The sequence below is a fragment of the Anas platyrhynchos genome, chromosome 22 (assembly GCF_047663525.1).
Source record: "Anas platyrhynchos isolate ZD024472 breed Pekin duck chromosome 22, IASCAAS_PekinDuck_T2T, whole genome shotgun sequence".
NCBI lineage: Eukaryota > Metazoa > Chordata > Aves > Anseriformes > Anatidae > Anas > Anas platyrhynchos.
Window position 1 is genome coordinate 2,336,259 of NC_092608.1, and position 27,663 is coordinate 2,363,921.

The window sequence follows — 27,663 nt, forward strand, 5'->3', positions numbered from 1 at the left end:
ACCACTAGAGAAGGCCTGTTTTAAAAGGTAGCTGCTACAACTGCAGCCACATATAAGGGATTAGCAATACCTTTCCAATGGAACTTTGTACCCTCACAGGCATGTGAGGGCAAAATTAGCTGAGAAGATGCAATGCGAGTCAAAGTACAAGTTATGACAAAAATAAATAAATAAATGAATCTTGTCAATCAGCTCCTCAGATATGAAACTGCTTCTAGGAAAGCTGTCTCAGGATTTATGGTTTGTATGCAACCAGTAGCCCAGAGCATTAGGTTCAAATGAATGACCAGGAAAGAGACAGCTTAAGGTAGCTCCAACACACTGAGTCCTGCGCACCACTGTGTGGTGCTAGAGACCAAGACTGGCTTGGATCCATTCCCAGATGGATCTGCAGCACTTGGAGTCAAGACTAGGAGAGAGCCTACTCACCCACACTGCTCTCACGTTTACTTTTGGAAGCCACACAATGTTTCACTCTACACTGCCTATCTGCTGCCATACAAAAGCGTGGTAAGCAGCATCACATCACCTGCAGAAATTCAAAGGAAAAAAAGTGCAAGAACATAGAAGCGGTCCACAACAACATATCACTGCTTTTCGTCTGTGCACACAGGTACAACAGTTCGACCTGCTCACTAAGCCACAGCCATGGCACAAGAACATGTTTGCACGATGTGCAGGACAGTACAGGGTAGGGGATGCATTGAATTTTTAATCTAGCTCATATGTACAGGAGCTGTACTCTCTATCTACAGCCTCAGATTAAAGTTTTTAGACTCTATCCACTAATAATGGTTGTTTACTCCTTAAAATAAAATCCAACATTACCAAAAAAAGACAGCAGTTTCACTGAATTAGGAATAACATGGAGACTCAGAGGCTGACTCTCAACTATCTCTGTAGAGTTCAAAGTCATTTCTTATTAATCTTGCCTCCTTAAAAAAACTTTTTGAGCAATCATTTACCACTGCATTTTAAATTGACCATAAGACATGCAAAGAGAAATTCCAGGCAAAAGTTTGTCTATCCCTTAGGCACTTCCTGCACTAGGAATAAAAGTATAACATAAAATAGTTAGGAAAATGCTTCAACTTTAGCTTGTGCCTTTTTCTTGCTTTAAAGCAAGAAATATTTGTCTTCAAATATCACACTGTGGAGGCAACGATGCGCACTGTTGTGTCAATTTTTGTGTCTGGCTAGACTCGGAGCTGATCCTCTCCAATAAACCATATTCCGAAGTAAATTCAGAATGAAGGATACCAGAGCCAGTCTCTTAACTTTTCCTGCTGCTCTTCACGTAGAATGGGTGCTTAGTGGTCACTTGATCTACTGAGTCATCCTTTGCAGAAAGGAAATTACTAATACTCCCCTCCACTAGCCTTTCAATCACGTAGCTGATGGAAGAAAAAAAAATGCTTCCCTTAAGTAAAAAGCAGATAATTCAAGCATTCTCATGCTAAAAACCAACACTGCAAACAATTGAACAGGCCACAGATTGTTTCCTGTACAACTATGCCATACCCCGATCATAATGACAGTAAACTATGAATTCTCTTCTCCCACATACACATGTGGGCATTTAAAGCAAGGATACAAAAGACGTAACATGAGCAAGTCTTTTTTTCACAACCATTAATCTCTTTTTAAAACTTCCTTCCTGTCCTGACTACAAGATAGCCTAAAGGACCTTATTTTAAACAGGTGGAGCAAAATCTTCAGCAGTTAGGCTAAGTCTTAATGGGTGCCTGCTCCAGCCCTATGCTTTAGTATGAGCTGGGCATGTGCTAGCCATTAATTTTCTATTCCTGCTTCATTTCTACAGACAGAAGAGGAATATGCAAGTCAGCAGGTAGACAGAGCACGCTATTTCAGGTATCTGACTTGGATGACTGGAGAAGCAGGATCTTGAAATGTCTCCTCCTTAATCTGGACATAGCATCTGATCTCCACTGTGCAAACATCTCTGCACCATTCCCTTTCTAATCATGATTTGTGCTTGCTTACTCTCACTGAAATCTCTACATCCCAAACAATTACCATACTTCCCTACTGTTCCTCACAGTTCCTGATAGTCTTGGAAAAAAAAAAAAAAAGAGAAAATTTATTATTCATAATCAGAAAGGTTTCCACATGTGTATTCACACAATTCACAAAGGGAAAGAAACTACAAAAATCAATAAATAAATCAACACGCTGGACTTAGAGAAAGTTCTCGATTGTCAAGGAAAGGCTTTAGTTGAAGACTTCAAGACATTTTCACAGCTCATTGAAATGCTCTGTTCCTGATGCTTGTGACTGACAGACTCATGAAAGATTGTCCTAATGACATTTTTCCCTAGCTATTTGGTTTTGTTGGGCAATATTATGCCTACAGTGTACTCAAAACCTGAGCTATTTAAGGAACAGATGTGCCTCAGAGTGTGTTACACCTAAAGACTGATTTTTCCAGGTTGGCCTTTTCCCTCTGGCATTCACCCCACAGGATATTGCTTTACAAGTAATAAACACTGCTTCCTGTACACAAAGTCATAATAAAACGAGATTAAGTAAATACTTGGGCTGTTTGTTTTTTTAATCCACAAAATAAAACCTCCCCACACATGCCATTTTTCTGTTTAAGGCTCATAGCCTGCCTGCAGGTACTGCTGTCCTCTCTCTGCCTCTGGGAAAGGAGACGAACCTTATCAAGTAATTACAGCAGGCAGCAAAGTGTAGTCTCAGCTGAGTCAATGCAAGTATATGTTGTTACTGTTCCCTCACTTACTGATGCTTACTTGCTAAATGAACTGACCTGATGAGTCAGTCACTGCAATAAAATGATGTAACACATAAAAATTCTGAACTAGTAACCTCCAATATTCTTTGAACACTTGGGAATAGCCCCTGCATTAGTCAGGGTGCAGCAAGTGCAAGGTGCCATTGCCTTGGTGAATCATGAACAGAAGAGACTTGGAATCTCTTACACCTCTGTGTAACACCCCTTGCCTTCTTCCACTACAGGCCCATGTTTCCCAAACTGGGCACACAGTGTAAACACAGCTGTGATTCTGATTTTGGCTACATCCCTACTAGTCAATGACTCATCCAAGCACACCTTAATCGATTACAGTTCCATGATCTGCACTCCTCCATGTTTACACACACCTATTTGCTACACCAGATGCATTTCTGCATTGGATCTTTATCCAGCTATCCTCCACCTGAAGACAAATATAGCATCCTATGTATTAAGCAGCCTGGTCTTATGCTTCCTGTAAGTGTTTTGCACCAACAGAATTCATTTCCAATCCCTCATTAAATCCACCAAATTACAAATATCACTTTTCCAATTATGCAGTCTCTACTGGCTTTGTCAACCATCCTGTCAAAAAGCAAACTTCCAAACCCGCTGTCTGAAAGCCTCTCCATCAAGCAGGCAGCACTATATATTAACACCAGGCCTACTCAAAACATCTGGATATTTGTCAAGGGCACATGTCAATCAATTTGTTTCCCACAGGCTGAGTTAAAGCCTCTCTAGTCTCTACGGTAGGGTGAGTAAGCTTCAATGAACAAAGAATTAATATTGATGGCTATAAAACTCAGACCTCCAGCAAGCAGCTTGCTATACTGCTGAATAAAATACCCTCACTTCGTAGCTTTCTGCAGACAGGCAGTGACATCTGGCTGGTTCCCAATACTCTGAGTCACCTAGGTGAAGCTGCAGTTTCTGCAGTGCTGATGTCTGGTATTTGGTACAGAGTGATGGGAGCAGGAATAACGAGGGAAAATAGCACACAGCTGAGCAATGAATTCTCCTCTGATCAGTACACGCAGGACTATATCCATATCACCTCCCACACAAGAGGTGGAGCCTTGAAGAACTCCAGGCTCTCCAACTCCAGAGACTGATCATCTCCAATTTTTGCTTTGTATTTGTGATTAAGAAAAAAAAAACAGTTTACAGCATGGCCAGCACCACACAGTTTCTGGTATCACCCGGTACAGACATTAAAGCATCTAGGTTAAATGAGTAGAGGCTGGAGCTGTGGAAATTGCCTTACTAGTTCTGTGAAAGACTTACGATAAAAGAGGCCACAAGGTGAGGACAGTATTCCTGCATTTCACATTTGTCACAGCAAGGGGAAGCTGCTAATCAAACTTGAGGTGCCTGTTGTGACAACTCCAGAGGTTGTATGCTGAGCTCAATGCAAATATCCGTGCTCCTTTCCTAACAGCACCATGATGAATAATGTTGGCCATTCCATAAGCACAGAAAGAGGTAGTCTCTCCATCGCTGGTGGCAATAAAGGAATAGACCCTCTAGAGAAGAAAAAAAGAATCCATTTAATTCTGTCTTGCCTAAATGAATTGTCAGTACCAGCATCCTTAAAGCAGGATGTAAATACATACATATATATATATATATATTCTACATGCAGATACGAGCTTTCCTTACAGAGAAAGAGCTAACCTGGCTATCAAGTTCCCCTTGTGCAATTTCCCATCACTTTGAGCCAAGAAGGTCAACAACACCCACTGCATTCTAAGCGGTCCTCTTGGCTACAATCCCTCTTTGCTACGGAGAAATCACTGCCAACAGACTTATGCCAGAGCCTTAAAGGTCCAGTTCTCACATCTTCATAGCCTTGGCAAATGAGTCGTTCGTCCTACAACTGGAGAAAATTAATCCTTTGGCAAGAGCAAAGCAGATGACCAGGATGGGACAGCCAGGAAGCCAGGATTAGTAGGTGGAATTGATCAATACTTAAGAAATTCTCTAATTGGGGCTTTAGATAACAGCTTTTGCAGATAAGATGCAAGTGGGGTTGAATATGTCTCAGTAAGTTGACTCATCTGCCCAATCCTATCCAGAAGGGCTTACCTGTTCTGAATCAAATTTCACTAGAAAATCTCCTGACTAGCTGAAATGGTGACTACTGTTTTAAACACGCAGTACAGCAAGAGCCTAGCCAAATCAAATAAATTACTAGTCACGTAGTCTTCCTGGGGCTGGAGTCATCCTTGGGGAAAGCCTGTGGGCAGGCAGCTCAGCACTGCTGTCAACACAAAGCACTTGTGAACCATCTCCTTTGATACAGATGGCAGCTCCAGTGCGAATCCTCGGAAGGTACCCTGGGACGCATCCATGCCAAGACCAGCAGCCTCAAAGAAAGCACGTGGCTTGATCTTCATAGCTCATTACACACAGATGAAGCACAGTTGCATTTTCCCTGTTTCTACAGGAACGCATCACTGAAAGTAATACAAACACAGCCTTTCTCTCGTTTTCCAGTCTCGTTTCTTCAGAGACAGCAACCAGCAGATCTAATGCACTTAAGAGGAGGCCTAGCCTCTCCTGAATCCTGTCCCACCTGAAATACTGGCTTTGTTGGCCAGAGGCCCAGGTGAGGCAGTAACTGTGACACTATATCCAGTACCTTTGCTTAACCTTTTCCCTCCCATATTGCCAGAATGAATTGCAGATATGTTGGCATCTTAGCAACAAAGAACACTTCATATACAGCGTTTTATTTCACTTTCCAGTTGAGCACACCTAATGCAATGTTCCACAGCAACCACAAACAGTACGATGGATGCCAAGCTCTGAGTCAGATGCTAGGCTGTGTCTTGCAAGCATTCAGTCTTCCTTGCTGTCCTTAGGGCCAGAGGCTGCTGCACCAAGCGCCTCCAGCATTTCTCAGGGAGGGGCTCAGCAGCACCCTCACCTTTGGCCAACTGCTTGTTCTGTTCCACCCTCCTGCTTCAACTCAAAGAACAGCCAAGTGAGCAATGTCCTTTTTTTTTTCCTGCTTTCCCTAGAAAGAAATCCACGGGATTCCCCCCAGCACACGTAATTCATGTCAGCTGGACAAAGACATTCGTAAAGCTTTCTGTTTTCCTGGTTTTAGCATGAACTGGATCATTTGACAATTTAGAGTGAGAGGGCCCTCAGGACATCTCGTCCAACCTCCTTCTCCAGGGAGGATCATCAGCCATGAGGTCAGACCAGGTAACTCAGGGCTTGATTCAGTCTGGTATTGAAATCCTTCAGGGATGGAGATTGCACAGCCTCTCTGAGGAACCTGTTCCAGTGATGGACTGTGAGGAAGTTTCCCCTTATATCCAGTTGCAGATGACAAAATGGCCTTTTCAACCACAGAAACTTTTCCTCTCCTGCTCTGGTAGTTTCCTAATTTTGTTTCCTAACTTTCACAGTGGTATACTCACTTATCAGACCCCTGCTCTCATCCAACTCCTACTTGTTCCCTTATTCCTTTCTTGACATTCCCTAACCTTGACTTCTCATCTTCACTACACCACCCCCTACACTTAAAACACCTTGTTATTTCTTTGCTTAAAAACCTTCCTGGGATTTCTTGCTCTCATTCTCTCCTCAATTTATTCTCTAAATTCTCTCTGGCCTAAGAATGCCTGCTAGTCCCTGCAGAGGAAGACCCCATGCCACCTTTTTGCTTGAAATACCTGTAGGAGGCCCAGGTCTTTTCCATTCTGCATTCAAAAGCAGCACTGGAGCGTCTGCCTTCCTCTGAGCATCACACAAATCTCTCACAAGATATTTTGAACTGGCAACGAGCTCGGTTTCAGATCCTGCCCTGCAGATTCTTGACAGAGTACTGTAGATGAAGCCACAACTTCCATGAAGCAATGCTATCACGACTCTCGTGGCACGTGCCAATCTCCAAAGAACTTCAGGCAAATGAGAAACGCAGCCCAGTTGCGCAAGTTGCCCCTGAAGGAACTCCAGGTGAATTTATAGTAACATACGGAAAATGCTGACAGACTGCTTCCCTGCCCCCATCCAAGGGGAAAGAAAAATCAACAAACAAAAAGCAAACAAAAAAGATTACAGACTGGGATATCACAGCTGCCTTAAATCTGACTTCCAGCTGTCAAGTTGTACATCGGGTGACTCACGGTTACTCAGTTATCAGGACAAGTTATCAAGCCAATCCTTTCGCTTTGACACCAAGTAATAATGACTCTCATGACATTTCTTCCTGTTCACTTGCTTGCCAAATAACACTGCTGATATCTTCTTTACAAAATAAACACCAGCTACCATAACCTGATGCACAAGCAAGCTGCTCCAGCTTCTCTCACGATAGTACAGTTTAGGTAAATCACCAGAAACTGTAAATTCAAGTGATTAAAAATACTTAACATACCTTGTATCGCATAGAATATTCTTAGGCATCTACATCTCTAAAAAAGCAAAGTGGCATCTTAAAATTCCATATAGCAAAAAGTCCCTAGAGAGTCACAGACTCAGAATCAGGAGTTTTCATGCAGAATACCAAGCCCTTCTATCTAGTCTGGCCCAGGCACTGAAATGACTTGCAGACCAATCAGCCTTACAGAAACAGACCGCAACTTTGGGTAGCCACGCACCTCAAAGAGGAAAAGGTAACGCTTATGCGAGTTTATCTTCTCTAGGCTGAGTTTTATTTATCCTACTACCCATGGCAAGTTCAAAGCGTTTATTGAAGGGCATTAGAAACAATTCCACACCAAGCAAACTGGTAGAAAAGGCACTGTTGCTGGGACGTTCACCAGTACCCTTATCCTTGAGTGCCCTATGGTGGGGCAGCCTACACAAGAACCATTTTATCCTCACCTGGCAATGTGTTCTAATGTATTACTGTAACATTTGTTTTACATCAAAAACAATTTGTTTTACATAATACATAGTGTTTTACTCAACTCTAGTCTTCTGTACTGTCTCTAATAGAGGCCATTAGCAAATACAAAAAGAAAACACAGTAGAAATGGAGCAGAGCAAACCTTCAACTTCTGTCCATCATCCCTTATGGGTTCACTAGTAAATTCTAGTGACACGTCACAGATTATAATAGACTTACGGTCAGCTACCTGCTCCAGGCCCTCTTCCTCCTTCCTTTGATGCTGAGGCAAAAGGGTATTCCGGATGAACCTTTCAGAGTTACCATGAGCTCATCCTGCCCCAAAGGAGCACTTTCACTGCCTTCTTTGTTATAAAATAACCTGTAGCTCAACTCAAGTAACCAGCTCATGCTATAGGCTAATTTAAGAGCCTCCAAGCCTAAAACCATAAAGCATATCCTTCAACAAATACCAGAAAAATGGCTGGAAATCAAATTTAAAAGCCTGATAACAGCTGCCCTGCTGAACACTGAAATCTGCTAGCCAAGTTCCTGCTTAGCACTCAAATACTGGTGGTACCCTCCCCACCCCAGCAGATGAAACAGCATCCTAAACTACTTAGGGGGGGAAAAAATACTTCAAAGTAAATTAGCTGGATGCTCCTACTAGCACAGGCACACAATACACTTCTATTCCTCAGCAATCTCTTTTTCTGCTAAAACTGCTTGAAGGAGTTGAATAAAAAAGTCAATCAATTAATCTTCCATGACAGCTCTCCAAAATCACCAGCTGTAATTGGAGCAGCTATGAAAAACAGCCAACAAGAAGTAGAAGGGTATGGCAAACCAGACAGGGTGCAGCAAAGTAAAGCCTTCACAAGCTTGCATCTGAGTCCCACATGCACCAAGGGTGATGCAGGGAGAAAGGTAACTACAATGATGAAACAAAGAGAGGCTTATGTGGAGAGACTGAAGAGCAGAACAGAGATGCTGGGATTCCGATCCGGAGGGAAGATGGGTGCAGGAGACTGGAAGGATTATGATCCAGGTTAAAAATCAAAAACAAAAAAGGCAGCAAACAAGCTGAATGTGCAACCCTCGCCACATAGGGTTACTTGACAGACCCTGTAATTTTAAGAGTGGGGGCTTTTGTGGAAATCAACATCCAACTGGGTTAAAGCAGATAAAAGAAAACACTTTGCATACTGATCACGGAACTTCCAGAGCTTTCTAGCAGCAGTGGCTGTGGAGGCAGCTATGCTCAGCAAGTTCAAAATGGGACCAGATAAATTTTTGGAAAACAGATCTGTAACCAGAAAATACAGGACCAGTGAGAGATGTAAGCTCACTACAACAACTGTGGCTTCTGCGGGAATGCAGGAGGATTGGACCACAAGAAGTGTGTGGGCTTGCAAGCTTTCCGCAGAGTAGCCTTTCCTACTGCTATCATAGGCATTTGACTACTAGCCTAAATCAGCTTTTAGTCCGACCCATTAGGGCATATCTCATGTTGCTTTTACTCCCACATACAAATCTCTCAGCTTTAGTTTGATCCACAGCCAAACAGAAGATTTAAATTCAAAACGTCAGTTTGTACATTGCCTCATACATTCACACCTGCGCACACACAAATCCTGAATGGACGTTACTTTCATTATACAAAATTCTGGATTAGCTTCATTTTCCATTGAAATATGGGCTGTCACTTGTGATCCAGTCAGCTGACATCAAGAGAGAATGCAGTTGAACTGCTATTAATTACTGCACTGGAATACAATACAATTTTGATAGACAAGGAAAACAATTATTAATGTGTTTAGCATGACTGCGCCAAAGGTTATCACTGGTGTTTGGTATGTATTGAAGACAAGCAAATAAGCAAACATTCTTATAAACAGCGAGTAACTTGGGCAAGTAAAAATGTAGTTGCACACATACCTCTGCACACCTACAGAGTACTGTGCACACATACCTCTGCATGCATGCATTTGTGTATGTAATGTTTATTTTCAAAGTTATAAGAAGAGGATGTAAGATAAATCATTAACCCATCACCAGAAAAATCTGTTTGCAAAATCCCAAAGTTCTCCATCAATATACAGATATCATATTTTCCTGCTAGAGTGAGGGGATACTAAAAAAAACTTGGAGATGAGACCTGTTTTACTAGAAGTCATATCACAACAAAACCTTTATGAAAGCCTTATTTTGAAACTACTGCTTCCAGGAAGACCAGAAAAATGGGCAGATCACACCAGAATTAGAAAAAGCTTGTGTGCCAATTCTGAGATTGAGTCATATAATTTTGTTTCACTAACAAAAAAAAATTGACAGCAGATTTGGTTCAGCATATTTTAACAAGTTTACAGGTCATTTTTTAACTTGTCGAAACATGCCAGGCATGTGTGCGCAGCCAGGTAACTTATTTAGGTACTTTCTGAAAACAAGATGCAAAAACAAACATTTAGTACAGATGATTATCATTTACTCTTTGATTTTAGCTTCATACTGCTATCTTTGCATCACTGTATTTAATTGCACTCCACATTTCCTTCATGATTCATCATTGCATAATAAACTAGATAAGCGCTTTATGGGTGTGTTGCAGGTTTGCACAATTAACTGAGTCTATTGGACTGGAAATGACGATTTGTATTAACTGAAAAGATCATGTGGCTTACATAGTTAGTGGGTGTTGGTTGATTAGAATGGAAAGTGCCAATTATTGAAGGAGAAAATAAAGATGAACTCATTATGTTTAAGAAGTACCTATGTCTTCCTGGAAACGTTAAGGTTTATCTGGGATAGGATTCCCAGTTGCTAAATTAGAAAGAAAATTATTCTTCCTGTGTTTGTGAGCACACAGGAACGGCAAAGGAAGAAGCAGGGGAGATGAAGGGATAAGAAAACATATAATCATCCAGGAACAGGATGAGCTTCTATACTAAGGCTACCTCCACCACTGCTACTACCAATTCTCTACTCCCTGTCCAGCAAATTGGACACATCTGTCACACAAAACGCAGCAGGCTGTACTGACTCACCGGTGACAAGCTGCTCTGCCCTTAGCAGATGAAGAGACTAAGCAGAGCCTGGAAAGAAAACCTTTCAAAGAAGTTGTAACTACTGAACTTGTAGTGACCCTATGGATGAGTGTAGTCTCAAGACTACAGCAATTCCTGGACTTGCCAGTACCACTGCTGGACCACAGAAGATGATGCTTATAATTTAACTAGTTTCAGTAGGGAAAAATCAAAGTTGTGCTAAAAACTCCCGTTATGTATTTGCTCTACAACATCAGATCTGTCCTATATAGGCACAGTGCATGCGTATGTACACATTAATGACAAAAATGTTTAAGAGTGGAAAGCTGTTCTCATGCCTCCATTTTTTAGATGTCTGATTTGAAATGTTTTAATGCAACCTGATTTGGAAGGAATGACCTTAGTTTTTTCTCTATACAAAAATTATTTAAGTCACATATACATGACCTTGAATAGGGGACTAGAGATACCGGCATTTAAAATTATTTCCAAATAAGTATTTTAAATATCAGTTATTTAATTATATAAGTAAGGAGCTGAAATTCATAGGTTTTGCTTAATCTTTATCATTAAGTCCTGGACCACTCAGCTTCTCAGAAAATCAGTGTTTTATTAATACACACAAAAAATGTACTTATGGAGGTAAACTTTAGCCTCTGGATTTACTACTGTTGGTCATAAATAGATATTGAAAATTTATGTCAGATTTTGACATGATCAAAAAACCAGAGCCAAATCCAGTAGCACAGTCTCACTTTGATGGGGATGTCCATAGTAAAGGATCAGTAGTGCAAATACATAACACATCTCAAAATAAAACTGGACAGTGGACTGTCATGTCCTCTTCCCCATGAGCTTTTTAGGCAGAATCTCAAATACAAATAAAATTAGCTTTGCAGTGTTCGGGAGTCAAGTTACTGAACTATTAATTTCTACAATGATATACTTCATGCTGTTTCCAAATACCATTTTTCTATATATAGTTTTTAAAACTGAAATCACTGGTTCAGAATGAGAACCAGCTGATCTTTAACCCCACACTTGCTCAGTCTGCTCTTACCTCCCTGGCTCACCAAAGCCAGGCCTACTCTTACACTACTCCACTCTCAGCTCATGTAAAATCTCTGAAATATCCCTATGTTACGTTTTTAATGGTAAGCTATCCTTCTAGGCTGACAGCTTTACTTAAAATTTATTTTGTAGAGAACACAAATCATACCAATTAGTGACTCTCTGCACATAAACAATTTTATCAAAGGAGCTGACTGTGGTGTTGCCATTAATAAAAATGATAAAGCAAACCATGGGAAAGGCACAGAGAAAGCAAAGAACTGACTACTACCACTCTTTTCAATCTCACTCAAGTCTAGCAACCAGTTATGAAGACTTTGAAAGACCGAGCACTTCTAGACTTGCCAATACAAAATACCCAACATCTACAGGTGCTGACAACGTTTACTTATTTTGAAGAGTTCCTGGTCTGTCTTGACAAAGATGGGTCTGGCCACAGCAATCCATGCATCTGATGCTACACAACACAACTCAGTAGGCACTTGACTTCAGCAGCATACACGGCAGTGCACGGGATCACCTGGGACTGGCTCCTTCCACTGATGCGTACCTGATCTAATTCATGTTCTTTATCTTGGCGACTTTGATAGAGCCTAATAAACAAACTGCTTTGTGTCAGGACCAGTTCAGAGCCCCTTGTTTCAAACACTCTGCAATGGGCAAAACAGTTGAGACCTCTTGCAGCAAGGAAGAGAAATCCTTCCCTGGAAGGGGTAATAAACACACAAAGACACACACATGGGCATTCTACAGCTTTCAGATGCAAGCTCACTTTGTCCATTTATCAAAGCCAACATACAAGGCAAGGTGTAATAGCGCAAGCTAAGCACTACAAACCACTAATCATATAGCTTCTAGTTGTTTGGAAGAACAACCGCCAAAACCAATGTCTACCTGCAAAATGCTGTGTGAATACATCCTATTGTTCTCAACCCTTTTAGATTAGCTGCAAGAAAGGCATCTATGTAGTGGGAGTTCACCGTGGAAGAAAAAGCACACTGGAAAAGGAACAGTCTAGTGTATCACAGTAACAGACTATCAATCCTATGTCCTTCAGGAAGGATGAAAACTTTGGTCATGCTGCAGAACCTTACACTGCAAGTGGATAGATTCCAAAAACTTCCCCCAAACTATTATGATGCAAAACGCTACACTCCTGTGGAAACAATACACCTAAAGGGCATAAAAACATAGTTTGAAGCAATCAGCTCACAGCAAGCCCTCTGGCTCTGTGAAGAAGCAGATAATCTGGGATTTGAGTCAGCTCCCCTGTTTCTGCTGATCCTACCAGTGTTCTGCTATGGAAAGTCTCTCTACAGTGCCCTGAAAGAATTCCATATGACATGGAACAAGCAAGCAAACAGTGTCTCTACATCAGCAATATCCAAGTAATATTTCTCCAAAGCTTTCCAATATTACAGGATGGATAGTAAAAAAAAACAGATGTGACTGTGCCCACTGCTGGGAAACACAAGTGTGAACAAACAGCTATTTTTAAATTATCAAGTTCCATTCCAGTCTAAGCTGTTACAGAATGTGTGTCAATCTTTGTCCTTTTTTGATCTCTTCCCTCACTCAGCTTATGCTTGTGTACTGAAGAAGTCTGAGCACATGATTACCCCATCCAGGCAACATGCCTTTGAAATGGCTTTTTAATTTAGACTCTCCACTCCCTGACAGACTGACTTTTGCAGTATGTCTGTATTTGCTGTCTAGACACTTGCATATGCTAACCTCTAATTTAGCCCTCCTTTACTGACCCATGAGTTTTTATTCCCTTCTGTGGGTCTTCTGGCTAAACTGGAAACGCAGCACATTCATTCTGCCCCGTACCTCCCTGGTGTAACTGCATTCATACAAATCTGACCACTCAAATAAACATACGTTCCTCATTTACAACAACAAATCCTTACACTGAAAATGTTTCGTTGCACTCTCCTAATCCTGTTCCCTTCTTTGCTGACCCCAAACTCAAAGAACAGAGCAGTCCTTTGCTGAAAGAATCATAGAAACACAGGTTTGGAAAGGACCTACAAGACCATCTAGTCCAACCGTCCTCCTGTCACCAATACTACTCACTAAGCTACTACATTTTATCCCTCAGCACCTCATCCAGGTGCTTCCTGAACACTGCAAGGGGCCGTGACTCCACCACGTCCCCTGGGCAGGCCAATCTGCATAGACAGGGACCTAAGCTGAATTTTGTATGCAGAATCTAATCACTGCATACCCAGTTGCATAGGCAGAACATGATGAAAATGTCTGACTGAAATATAGAAGGGAGAGCAAAATACAGATACATCCTAAGAATAGCCAAATGCTGGCTCAAATCCAAGGTCCATCTGAGACAATATTGCTTCTAGCTTAGGGAAAAAGGAAAACAACAGATGATTAGGGCAGTGGGCAATGTCCTCTCGCAACAGCCTGACACAAGGCACTTTCTCTACAGCCTGAATGGATTTTTCTTTCATCAGTCTCTGCACATCTTTTTTCCAACTCATGCTAACACTTCCGGCATTTGCAGCGTTCAGATTTAATGAAGGTACACAGATGAGAGCTCACAAAAGCCATGCCGTACTTCCACTTTAAATAGTACCTTTCCACAACAAACCACTTCCATGTGCCTGAAGCATAAAAGATTCCCTATCTGTGTCATTTTCTACAGATGACTTAAGAGGCAATTTAGCTTTATCCAATTGCTTTAAAGTCTTGTATAAGGTGAATTCATATAAAGCCTGAATAATGGGACCTGTATAAGACAGAATTTGAGCATCAGCTGTGCACAGTTGTATATTGTTGCCATTGTAATCCAAGAGTCTGCACTGCTTATCGTATTTATTAACGTTATCTATTAACTGCTTGTAGTATTTATTAACGTTACACGTTAATGAAACTCATTGTCTCTGCCTCTTCCTCACACACCCACGTCTTTCTCTACCCCAAATTACGTGCCACAGTACACTGCATAACATCCCCCTGTACAGTAAGAAGAGGCATAAAGTTTATCTGCTTGTAATATAGGCAAGACAATTTATTTACTCACGTACCAGCACGACTTTACAACTGCTGCATGATAGCCTCTGACTCGCTAAGAATTCAGTGAGACTATAAGCAGTTCTGATGCAACCTGTATGTGTTATGATTTCCTCCAGATTAACAGATGCTCCAGTTGATTTCTGTCACTTCAGGTTGATAGGTTGAAAACTTAAGTAACTAAGTTTTGTTCTCTTTATTTTGCTGACATGGTCATAATGCATACATCACTATAGTAAGAGTAACACACAGATTCCTTAACCTCAAAATTCGTATGTAGACACACTGTCAGACCACCACAAAGCAGAAGAGAAGATAAGGACCTGAATAAAACATATGAAATGAAACTACGTAATGATCACACTAAGTTTCATTTCTGCTGGGCATATCTTGATTCTGCTTGAGGTAAAGACCGCAATTTTTAGGGAAGATACGAGGAATATGACAACTCATTCATTTTGGAAGTCAGTAGGCTGATGTGTTGAACTTTAAACTATCATATAATGATAAAATTCATAACTTTCCATGATGGAAAGGTTTATTCACAGACCACCTTCTGCACTGCTTTTTGCTAGGTTTTCTTTTCCCGACTCCTTACTAAGGGGTAGATAAATCCTGCTGCATTTCATAGTAGACCATTCAGAATAAGTCTTAGACCACATCACATTGTAAGGCATCACCACTAGCTGCCACTCTGTCTAAGCATGGGACCAGGCACAACATAGTGCAGTTCCACCCTAACACAGGGTGTTTTATTTCATCAAAACCATAACCTCATTTGTCTGCTCTACACTTTTCTTTGGATGGCTTCCACCCCTCTTTGTCCTTTGCTTTCTCTCATCTGCTTACACATGTAGCCAGCTTTAGAGGACCTCTCTTCATTATTTCTCACATCTAAGGGGATAAAAAAAAATCTCTTCAAATTCTTATCCTTTCCCTTTTGCACATCACCTCCGTTGGTACAAGACAACAGTTCTTATAATACAAATGTACAGTGGGATACCTTACTGTCCTTAAAAATGAAGCAGATTAGGAATTTTCAACTACAGACGTGCTCCACATAGTGCAGCAGTGAAAAGGAAAACCAAAACTCAGCTGTGAGATGAAATGAAGCATTTTTCCTTCTTGGTCACCTGTATTCCAGTTCAAGGAATACAGCACGTGCATTTTCTAACTATCGTCAGTAGTTCTCAGTGATAGGAGTTTTAGAGACCATTGCTGACATTTCTTTCATCACCATAGCAATGACTGCACCGTAAAGCAGAACTGATTTTAAAATAATTATAATTTTTAAAAATCTGTATAGGTTTATATTTGTATTTATATAGATTTATAAATTTATATTTATATTTGCAGAACACCTTCCGCTGAGAATCTTACTGCTGTAGCCGCTCCAGTTTATCACACAAACGCTAACTCTGGACACAAAACACACTGTCAAATCTGTGGTAATTCACGTATAATTAGTCAAGATCCCTAATTAAACGTAAAAACGAATTAATCTCAGGACAAAATCCCGGAAAGCCAATGTTCACAGCAGCAAGCCGCGGCGCTTCCCGGAACGCTCCTCACCGGCGGGCAGGGACGGGTAACGCAGCACCTCAGCGCCTGGCCCGGCTTCCGCAGCTCGCTTCGTGTCGGGAGGAGGGCAGCGAGCACCCGCTGGCGGCGGGCGGCTCCTCCGGGCCGGGCCGGTGCCTCACGGCGCGGCTCCCGCGGCGCTCCCGGAGCTGAGGCAGCGGCACCGGGCGCGAGCCCCGCGCTGCCGCCGCCCCCCCCACGAGGCACCGCTCCTCCCCCCCCCTCCTCCTCCTCGTCCCTCCTCCCTCCGGCGGAAGCTCCCGGCCGGCCTCGCGCTCCTCTCGCCCCCGCCCAGCCAACGCGGCTTCCGCTGCGCCCGGGGGCGGCCCGCCCGCAGGTTTGGGTACCGGGGGGGCCCCACAGCGGCGGCGCTGCCCGGTGTCGCCGTGTCCCCCCCCGCCCCCCCCCACTAAGGCCCTGCCGCTGCCATTGCCCCTTTAAGACTTTTCCTGCCGTGCCCGCGGCAGGCGGAGTGGGCGTGGCGTGGAGTGGGCGTGGCTCCCCGGAGGCCCCGCCCCCCGCTATAAAAGCGCTCGTCCGCGCGCGCCGCGGCAGTGATCGGGCGCTGTGGCGGCTCGGCGCATGCGTGTGTGGCGCCGCCGGCCGCGCGAGGACATGCGGAGCTGCGTGAGGCGCCCGGGGTGAGTGCTCCCCCCCCACACCCCCCCCACAGCGCCTCAGTCTCGCCCCGCGCCGGGCGAGAGCGGTTGCGGGGCCCCCCCGCTGCCGGCTCCGGCTGAGGCCGCTCCCTCCGCCGCCGCCGCCGGGCACCCGGAGCCGCCCCGCGGGGCTCGGCCGCGGCCCGGGACCGCGTCGGGCCCCTCCGGTGGGGAGAGGCCGGGCAGGGCGGCCTCCCCGCACCCCCCCGCGGGACGCCGAGGCTCGGTTGGGCCTCGGCGGCGGAGCCGGCCTGGAGGCTGGCGCGGAGCCGCGGTCCCGGCGCGGCTCGGCCCACGCCATCGGGCGCGGAGCGAGGCCGCGGGGCGGCTCCGGGTGCCCGGCGGCGGCGGCGGCGGCGCTTCCCCTGCCGCCCCCCTGGCAGCGGGGGCAGCGCCGGGGGCTCGGCGGGGAGGCGCCGTCACGGGGAGCGGCGGCGTTCGGGAGGGCAGCGGGGTGGGACTGGCGGTGGCCGTGCTCGCGTGCCTGGCAGCCAACGCGGCGTGCCGCGCGTTTCCCTCAGGAGTTTTCCTCGGTATCGGGTTCCTCTCGCTCCTCTCTGCGGCTTTCGGGCAAAAACAAGGGGTCGCGGTGCGGGCTGTTTGCGCTCTTAATTTAGGACGGCTTGATTTAGCCATCCTAAACGCTTCTTGGCGATTTAGCACCCTGGGTTTTCAAAAATAGCTCCTCTCGGTGGGGTTTAAATCCGGAGACATCGCTGTGCTCCTAAAGCATTTAGTGTATCTCTGAAGCCTGTGTGCGCTCTGAACACGCACCGTGGTGGTTACACAGCGTGAGCAGTCCGGATCCCTCTGACACTTCAGTGATCTTGTGCCACCAGTGAACTGACTAAGAACCATGTGCAGTTGCTGAAGCAGTAAGCTAAATCTCCTCATGCTCGATCTAAGGATAACAAAGCTTAATTCAGGATTGATAAACTGGATGGGAAAGGCTCTGGTGACAAGGTGCGTTTGGTCAGTTCGGGGATTCTTGGGTCTTTGAATGCCAGGTACACAATGCATCTGCATCACAAACACATTTGAAGTTTTTACTACTTGTCAATGAAGTTGATGCAGAGGAAACAAAACTGCTCTATTCACCCACATTACTTTATGCTTAGACTTAGCTTTCTTTCCTTACCAATTTTCTGATATGGGACATTTTGTTTATTAAGTAAAAGACAATTTTTTGAGGGGGCTTACTGGTAAAGCCCTTTGTCATCCTCTGCAATACAGGAATTATTTCAGAGGAGAACAGTTCCGCTTCTCTGTAATGAAAAACAGAATTAAAACTTATCACAGCGAGTCTAATGCCATGGTTATGACTGAGTCAGCTAAAAAGGAATTTTTATTTCCTGAATGTAAGCTGGCTATATTCACATTAAAATTTTCAAGAGGATGAAGTACCATACCTTAAACATGCATCTGAAATTTGACAAGCAGAGGCAAGGCAGTTGTCTTACTATTTAATTATTAGTTTTCTGTTGGCAATTTACAGGTTCCTCCCAGTTGCTGTGTAGGACCATGAAATGGTAGCCCAGATTTTAAATAAACTTAACTCCTTGATGAACTGCAGTTCTTGAATTATATTCCCAAATAGATGACTGTTACAATCTCAATATGTGGTCTGTGCAGTTGAGTAGTCTCTAACCTTATGCCCATCATCTTCTGGGGTATAGCTGTAGAATTTATTTTATTTGCAACCTCATATGATTTGAGCAGCACTCCTATGTCTGCACTAGGTGGTCGTGTTAAATGCTCTACAACAGAATGGGCCATTTGTGGTTGAGAGAATGTAGTAAAAACTCTCAAAGTTACAAGTATGCCTCATTTGTATAATAACTCTAAAGAATAAAGTTCCTCTAATGGAACGTCTTTGGGGACCTATATTTACTTTTATTATTTCTGGGACACAGTTTACTTTGTGAAAATGCGCAGTGGAGCTTAGATGCCTAGTAAATAAGATCAAGGCATTAAATGAATAGATTTAAAACAACCTTCTTGTAAGTTTATTCTTGCTAGGTGTCAGTCACAGAGCATTTGTCTGGTTTCAAAGACAAAAGCACTTAAGGGTTGATATGACCACTAGAGAACAAAGGGTTTATTGTTATGGGGGTTCCTTGTTTGTTTGGGGGTTGTGTTTTGTTGTTGTTTCATTAGTTTTGGGTTTTGGTGGTGACTTCCACCCCCCCCCTTGTTTTGTTTGTTTGTTTTTAGGTATGTGGAACTCCAGAAAGTACAGTAAGGTAATTCAGGCTTTTAAATGTCCATTTGGAAGTCTGAAATACTTAAATATTAAAAGGGGACTCTATTTCAGGTACTTATGTTAAACAGAAAGTCAAAGGAAAAAAAGGAAATTACATCACATTGACAAATAAGGAACAGCGAGCTAGAGTGGATGACTTGTAGTGCAAAAATGTGCCCCTCCTCCTGTGAATTGCTTCTGAGATTTGTTAAAGATATGTGGTGGCAAGGTGAACAAAAATAGGTTGTAGACTTAAGGTAGCTATATTTCTTTCCTCTCCCAAAAGTGGTAAGTAGGTCTTTTCCCCATCCCTCCTTTCCAAGAAGTATATAAGCTGCTTGTTAGGATTGTTGCCTTCATAAAATTTGTCCAAAATTTGTACAGGTATTCAGAAATGCTTCATAGCAAATTGCCTCCATATCCATTAAGTGAAACATTCTGGGACTTGTTCAGTCTATTGTGCAAACCAGAATTTGGTTTATTATGAAACTGGCTTGCCTCAAATACTTGGTAGTGTTGGAGTGTTGAGCAGGAAACGGTAACAAAAGTCTGTGATCAGCCATAGGTCATGAACAAAGATATATGCAATTGCTTCTTAGTATCTAAATAGAGGAATACTTGTGGTATAGCAACAGTAATTAGTGAAACAAATCAGTATGAAAATTGTATTGAGGATGCTTTATGTAACTCAGCATTTCTTCTCAAGATTTTCCTGATATATCCACATATCCATTCCTCACTGTATGAATACCCTACTGTTAACAGGTACATTTGACAATTTTCAGTTTAAACGTATCCTTTAGGGTAATTAATATTGATAAATGTGAGCACACGTGAATGATTAAAAATTCTCCCCTTTGCCTTACAGTGGATAGTGTTGAATTTCCTAAAGTACTCTCAAACCTTTGAGTTGCCCTGGCTTGTATTAACACTGTAGTGATTGCTAGCTGTAGTTGTATTTTCAACTAACCAAGTTTCTTTTGAATAACACAAACTATAACACCTTCAGAAGCACTCGAAGTGCTCAATCAGTGCACTCAAAGCACTCGATCTCTCTCTCTCTCTAATGCATAATCTATGCATAACTAGGCCAGACAAGCAGAGTAACTGGAAACCCACTTTGAGGAACATAAATTGTGCAAATGAGTAGCAAACAAGCATGAGAGATACAGAATGCTTCATTATTGCTTAGTGTCCATTTTCTTTTGCAAATTTAGGTTGATTTTATTTATGGTAAATTTAGATCCTTAAATCTTTATGGAGGCAATATTGGACCAACACTTAAAAGTTACAGTGGAAACTGTTGCTGTTTATATTTTCTTGACTAACTTGTGTATTTCTTTTAAACCAATTGCTAGAAATTATGTACCGCTCTTCTTTAGAAAGAAGACTGTATAAAATCTAGAGATTGCACTTTTCAATTAGATAACCATATGGGTCCCTCTTAAGATACTGTTTGTTTAAACAAGCTTGTTTGTTTAAACACGTTTTAGAATGTAAGCACCAACTCTCCAGACTCTGGACTGAAAAAGTCTAAGTAGGTGATTTGGTGAAGGAGCACATACATACCTTACCTTTTGAAGCATGGAGGACCATTTCTTTACTCAGTCCATTCATTGTCCTTTTCATTGAAATGTGACAAGTCACTTGTGAGTTCAAAAAGAGGTTATTGGTAGAAGCAGGCAAGTTTTATGGCTGCAAAACATGTTTGTGTTTTATTTTTAAAAATAGTCAATTGAAATAAGTGAAAATAACTTTCTACTAGAGTATGTAAATATTTAAGTCCATTTCAGAAGTTGTGCTTAGCATGCCAGAGGGATTTCAGAGAAGCAATTGTGCAACTATCAGTCTTGAGAGCTGAGATTTAGACAGCATTTAGAAAGCTGACACAGTAATTACTAGCAGGAGTTTTGGCATGGGATCTGATGGAGGTTGGGCCTCTTAACAAGCCCTGCAAGGGTTGTATGTTATCATAGCAAGTGCATTACATGTGCTCTCAAACTATAGCAATGCCACCCCCCTTCCTGTCTCAATTTTTTTTTGTATCATAATCAATGTCTCTCTCATGGTCTTGTCAGATCTTGCATGCTCACTGAGGTGGAGTACTGTCATTTGCTGACTAATCAGTGATTTAAACTTGTAACTTATATCTGATTTCAAAAAATAAAAAAATAAAAATTAGAGGTGCGAACTCCTTCATAGATTTTATTCTTAAGTTCACTAATTCATTCTTCTATGTTTAATTTGCAGATTCATTACTAATAGTCTAGGATCTGTGAGGCGTGAAAAATCATTACTCTATAGCATAAGCTGATATCATAGGTGTCTTATTTGTGAGTTGTGTTAGTTACTCATTAGAAATGGTGCTATATTTGTACAGTGCTTCTTAAGAAATCCTTTTAATCAAAAATGCTTCAGTCTTCTCTTCCACCATAGAAACTGGTTCTGTTTGCATTTACAGAACTAGAAGGAAGATACTGTTGTTAGAAAGGTATTGGAGATTTTCTGAACTCATTTGCTAATCATAACTATGTCATTACTTCATAGGACTGCGTGCTTATATTTAATTTTACTTTGAAAATCTGTAGTTCACATTACTGAAAAGAGTCCAACTGGACTGTGTAATGCAAAAATTAACTGGCTTAAGCTAGCTTTTAAGGAGATTATCTGCAAAGGAAAAACATACTCTTTGTTAAAATCAGAAGGACAGCAGTAGATGTGACCAAGACTCTAACACTGTGTAGTCCAAACACTGGTTGGGCCCTTGTTCACTTCCAGTAAAGACAATAGCCTCCTGTCTAGAGTTCTTGTAAAGCTGTTGTTTGGAATATTTTGGTAGCAGCTAGTAAATAAACACTTCTGTTGACACAAGTGTTGCCACTGACAGTCATGATTAACAGAACATTTGGAAAATTCTGACAGCGTTCTTATTTACAATAAGCTATTACTTATTTCTATACCCTGTTTTCTTGTGGTACCTTACTGTGAAGGGGTTTTCTTGATATGCTTAGTCCAGTGATGTAGCTGGCTCTCAACTGTTGGTTGAGACTTTTCTTAAAGTGGAATTTTTTCTTTAGGGGAAAAAAAAGTATTTTAATAAACTGGTCATATTCTTGAGAAAGGTGCAAATTAAACTTTTTCCCAGCCATAACACCATATTGTATCTGCTGAATTTAGGATATTTGTGCAGTTGAAGAGCAGACCCAGAGAACATCCTTGCTTAGACAAGGACTAACCTTCTGCTTTTGGAATTGTTGACTAGTTTTATGCTGTTTCTTTTCCTGAGATAATACATTCTCAGTTTCCTAAACAAAATCCTGTGAGTCAACTTGTTCCGTAGACTGTGATTTCTTACTGAATTTAAGGCAATTTCTGATATACTTCTTTCCTATTGTAAACGGGCCAGACAAAGCATTGTTCACACATTTGAAGTAAATCTGAACACAGCAGGATGGTTTAAATGGAGGTTATTTCAAGTCACTAGATTTCTGACTTGTTTGAAATAAGTAGCTAGAAGACTCAAGCATATTTTAAAGTATCTTGATGCTTAAAATTGTTTACAATCGTGACTGCTCTATATAAAAAGTTCTGGAATTCTGACCAAAATAGTAATTCTGTTTATTGGAGCTGTTATTTGAGAAAAGTCCATTTGTTATTCCACTTATGATAGCACTTAAAAACATGTTAGGCTATTATGTGTTGGCTACAATGGAATCCATGAACTCATTAGCAAAAAGACATAACTATAGATAGATGTCTACTAGTAAGTTAAATTGTTCTGGTAAGCTAAATTTGTTCGAGTATCTGGCAGTTTATATATATGAGCTGAAGCTGTTGATGCACAGTTCTGATATACCAGTAGCTTTATTTGAACATTTGTCTTGTTTCTATACAGTTTAATTCCATTTAAGAGAACTTATCTTTTGTTCTTCAGTTTTACAGTCAGAGACAAAGTAAGAAATGTTATAAAGTTTTCCTTCTGGCATGTATGGGGACAGAAAACATGTTACAGAGCTATTTAATTCCTTCAGGTTCTGAAGTTTCAGATCGGAGGTCAACTCATGTTTGCATTACTGATAATTGTCTTTTTTTTTCAGGGAATGCAAATTGCAGCAAGTCTGTCACCCACTGAATTTCTAGGGTTGGGAGACTGATCACAGAGCAGTACACAATGTCAGCTGCGGGAGTTGCTGCTCAGGAGATGAGAGTCCCATTAAAAAACGGATTTCTTCATGCTAGTCAAGGTGTGGGGAGTCTGAAAACCTGCTGGGGTAGTCACAGTGGATTTGAGAAGTGAGTGTAAAATTTGACCTATGGTATTTCACATATATGAAAATAAGTATTGAGAATATTGTACCAGTACCGATCTGTGGCTTGTTTACAGTGAACATTTATTTCATTTTTTTTAGTACTTTCTTTAATGTGGACCCTATAGCAGTGGCATATAACTTGAATCCATCAGCAGAGCAACATTTACCATCAATTGGTAAGTATGAAGTCTAACATATATCTTTAGGTTGTGTAATGGATGTGTCTTGGGGGGGAAAAAAATCTTCAAGTCTTCAGTAAGATAAGTGCTTTCTGATTTTGGATATAAGGCTGCCCTCTGGCGAGGGAATGCAGACATTTCAAGAAAATACTACTTAAAAACAGTAAAAAAAAAATTAAATGATGTGAGCAAAAAAAAACAAAAACCACACACCACGCTTTTCCTTGTATTTACAAGCCTCTGAGTTACCCGATTTGGTATGTCTGTTAGAATCTTCATAGCTACAGCTCTGTTCTAATGTTTATGTGTGAGGTCTCTTGAACTACCTCATTTAACTGGAGCACTGGCCTAAAACAAGAAGGTAATCAGCTGCTGTCCTAATTAAGCACATAACTAAAAGATACTTAAGGCTTGCTACTGGCATTATTAAGTAGGCACTACTTCTTGCGTTACAGGAAATAGTTAAATATGCAGTGGGAAAGTCACATGGTAAAGTATTACTTAGAAAAGTTTCTAAGACTTTCTCACCTTTTTAGGGCACTCTTCCAACCACGTTTTGACAAGCGACCACAGCTTTGCTGAAAGTTGTATCCAGGTCCCATCTCAGAAATCTAGTCCAGCTCCTGTAAGTCCCAAAAATGAACAGCCAATTTCAAGATGTGAAGACTATCTTGTTCCTGGCTTTAGTAAACTGTCATTAGCCGTAGGCTATGTTTCTGAAGAAACACCTCCTCACATGCCAACAAAAAATGGGCCAATTCAGTTTCTGTGTGCATCTTCCAATGACCGTAGCTCCAGGCCACTACCCCCTCTGCCTATTTCGGAGGATCTTACTCCAGATGAGGTTGACAGAGAAGTGGAATTCCTGACTAGCTCAGATACTGACTTTTTATTAGAAGATTATGAACTTCCTCCTTTTAAATCCAGTGCTCCGAGCCGGCGGAGCTTTAGGGGTTGTGGACAAATCAACTATGCATATTTTGATGCTCCAGCAGGACCAAAAACAGAAGATACCAACCCCACACAAAGCCTAAATGGATACACGTCCAGTATTTATCCTCCCCCACAGCAGCTGCATCGACGTTTGCGAAGGTCTCATTCAGGCCCAGCTGGCTCTCTTAATAAACCAGTAGTGAGACTATCTGGATACTTAAACAGGTCTTCTCCAAACTCCGATGAAGATAAACCAGAGATTCCACCAAGGGTTCCCATACCTCCAAGAGCTCTCAAACCAGATTACAGAAGGTGGTCAGCAGAAGTTGCTTCTAGTGCATACAGTGATGAAGATAGGCCTCCCAAAGTGCCCCCTAGAGAACCTTTGTCATGCAGTAATTCCCGTACACCAAGTCCTAAGAGCCTGCCATCATACCTCAACGGGGTTATGCCCCCCACCCAGAGTTTTGCACCTGATCCTAAATATGTCAGCACCAAAGCTCTGCAAAGACAAAATAGTGAAGGATCTTCCAACAAGGTCCCTTGCATTCTTCCTATTATTGAAAATGGTAAGAAGGCCAGTTCAACACACTACTACCTGCTGCCTGAAAGGCCTCCATATCTGGACAAGTACGAGAAGTTCTTCAGAGAAGCAGAAGAAACTAGCTCTAACATGGAGATGCAGTCCTGGTCTGGTGACTGTGTAGCTACTTCATCCGCAACAAAACTGGACTCAAAACCTAGAGTGGACATAACTGGTCATCTCAAACGAAAACATCTGTCTTACGTGGTTTCTCCATAGTCCCTGGGAGCACAACACAGTTGAGCTGTTGAGGATGGAGCAAAATTGTATCACGTTACAAAGTTCTTAAGGTTTTCAAATAATGAAGTAGGACAAGTTTATCCTCTGAGAACTAAATAGTGGATGGTAAAGTCCTCTTATACTGCGTATCTCTGATATGTTTCTTAAGACTGTTTTTTGTCTTGGTACATAGAGCTGAAACCTTACAAAGATTCCATAGAAACGTATGGAGAGATAGTCACAGTTGGCCAGTTATATGCTACCCTAGATTAACGTATTTGGTAGTCACGTTATAAAAAAAAAAATCTAGCTTTGCTTATGAGTTAGTTATAAAGCTGACAACAGAACAGATAATGCAGTACATTTTTTGTATCAGGCATTTCCAAAACTTTTTTTTTTTAACCCAGTAACTCTGCTGAGAACAGATTCTATTCTCTTTCACTTTGATATGCCAACCTGGTAAGAAGGTAACTGCAAGATCAGTTATCCACTTCAAGACTTACAAAGAATAACTAAAATGTTTTTAGAATGATGAATCCATTTTACAAGCTAATTGGAAACTAATAGACTTTTACAGTGAAGCAGCTTGGAACTGAGTTAGGCTTTGTGGATTCTTTCAGTTGCTAGAGGCGCTTGGCTCAATTTTGCAGGTTTTCCTAGGAGAGACATGGACCAGCTATTGCTAAGCCTCTGCTGCTGCTCTTTTCCTGCTTGATCCTAGAAAGATGTGAAAGTCATAAAAGTGACGGAGGATATGAGCAGCTATATGACTGCTAGTAGGTAGATAACAACAACTACATGCTCATCTAGAGTCTGAAATTCTGAGTATACAAAAAACAACACAAGCTGGTCTTGTGTTTTGGTTTCTGTTCAGTATTTTAGGGGAGGAGGAGGGTGTGAGGGGAAAAAAAACATGATTCCATTTATGAACAGTGTCAGTCCTATCTCTGCTTCAGACACTGCTTCTTGCTGTTTAATTTTTCCTCATTCTGCCTCAGTGTTCCAATAAAGTTAATTGAAGTGCCACATTTGTTAGCAGTTTCTCGTGCTCGTTTTGATTACATTTATCCTCTTACAGATAAGCACAAAAGAAAGGGTGCTCTTTAACAGAGGTACATGAAAATGAGTATGTTCCTCCTAACACAAATAAACAAGCTGTTTACAATTTAAACTGCTGAATGAGATGTTTGAGCTATTTTAAAGCTTACTTTTTGTTTTAGTACAGACTAAATGAAGGTGAAATACATGCTATAGAAATGCACTGATATTTCTGCATCATGTACAGTATTGAATAAAGAAGAATTCACTTTGTATTTTGAATATTGTCATGTCTTGAATTTAATAAAGTTATAATATACTTATTTATGATACATTTTGGTTTTTGTTTCATTGAGTATTGTATGCAGTTATTCATTTGAGCTTTGCATTTACTGGGAAATTCAAAGAGGAAAATGTTAAATATGCAACACATGTTGAACTCAGCTTGCATTTAGGATTGATGTGGAAGTGTTCAATAACTCATGTTGCACAAATTAATTTTAATTCCTCCTTACTACCTGACAGCTTGGTGTGTATAGTCTGCTGGTAATAAAACATCTTGTAAGATTGTTATATGGCCTATCAAGATTAATAGCCTTTGTTACTTCTGAAGTCACCCATACCATGTTAGGTACAGTCTTACAGAAAAGAGGACAGTAGTGTCCCTGACTTCAATTTTTCAACTGTTAAAAAAGGACCTAAATTGTGTGCTTGAGGGTGGAGTTCCTAACTCTGAATATGAGAAAAAGCTCAAGTATAACATTTGTTTTGTTTTTCACATTAAGCAAAAAAATTACTAATATTCATCACAAAATACATGTATTGAACTGTAGTACCTGAGCCATGGATAAGATTACTGAAAATTTGAAGAGGCATCATGTTTTTTTTGATGTCTTAGCTGTGTATGCAGGTAAATACTTGCCTTGATCTGGCAGTCACAGTCATTTCTGTGAATGAGGTTATTTCAGAATAAAGCAGGTTATTACCATCCTTGGAATTATACTTGATGAAAAAATGTCAGGTGTAATTTTTCAGTAATGCCTAATTACTTCGGTGCTTTTTTTTTAGCTAGGGAGACTGTTATACTTAAAAGTGCTTAAAAACCTGTGCCATAACACTGCTAAGAACCCACACAAAGATTGGCCTCCA

General features: G+C 41.5%; 2 protein-coding genes across 4 annotated transcripts in view; one reads left to right on the top strand and one right to left on the bottom strand.

The window, feature by feature from the left end:
• Nucleotides 1–16,595, bottom strand: part of SLC45A1 (solute carrier family 45 member 1) — a 43,568-nt gene extending 26,973 nt beyond the window's left edge. For both annotated transcript variants that reach the window (XM_027443364.3, XM_027443362.3), the window contains exon 1: nucleotides 16,343–16,595. The gene's annotated coding sequence lies outside the window, so the exon portion shown is untranslated. The remainder of the gene's footprint in view (nucleotides 1–16,342) is intronic.
• Nucleotides 16,596–16,665: 70 nt separating this feature from the next.
• Nucleotides 16,666–26,846, top strand: ERRFI1 (ERBB receptor feedback inhibitor 1). Of its 2 annotated transcripts, none has more exons than XM_027443405.3 (4): nucleotides 16,666–16,992; nucleotides 23,350–23,545; nucleotides 23,662–23,738; nucleotides 24,278–26,846. In XM_027443405.3, the coding sequence occupies exons 2-4, from the start codon at nucleotides 23,424–23,426 to the stop codon at nucleotides 25,474–25,476; spliced, it is 1,398 nt and encodes a 465-aa protein (XP_027299206.3). In that variant the 5' UTR covers nucleotides 16,666–16,992; nucleotides 23,350–23,423; the 3' UTR covers nucleotides 25,477–26,846. The 2 variants fall into 2 exon arrangements, with proteins under 2 accessions (XP_027299206.3, XP_012959400.4); XM_013103946.5 differs by lacking the exon at nucleotides 16,666–16,992 and adding an exon at nucleotides 17,347–17,973.
• Nucleotides 26,847–27,663: the final 817 nt, after the last annotated feature.

Excerpts from the sequence above, each read along its gene's own strand:
- ERRFI1 (XM_027443405.3), top strand. The coding sequence starts at position 23,424 with ATGTCAGCTGCGGGAGTTGCTGCTCAGGAGATGAGAGTCCCATTAAAA. Across the intron at positions 23,546-23,661 it reads AGTCACAGTGGATTTGAGAA|TACTTTCTTTAATGTGGACC; the intron begins GTGAGTGTAAAA and ends CATTTTTTTTAG. Across the intron at positions 23,739-24,277 it reads GCAACATTTACCATCAATTG|GGCACTCTTCCAACCACGTT; the intron begins GTAAGTATGAAG and ends TCACCTTTTTAG.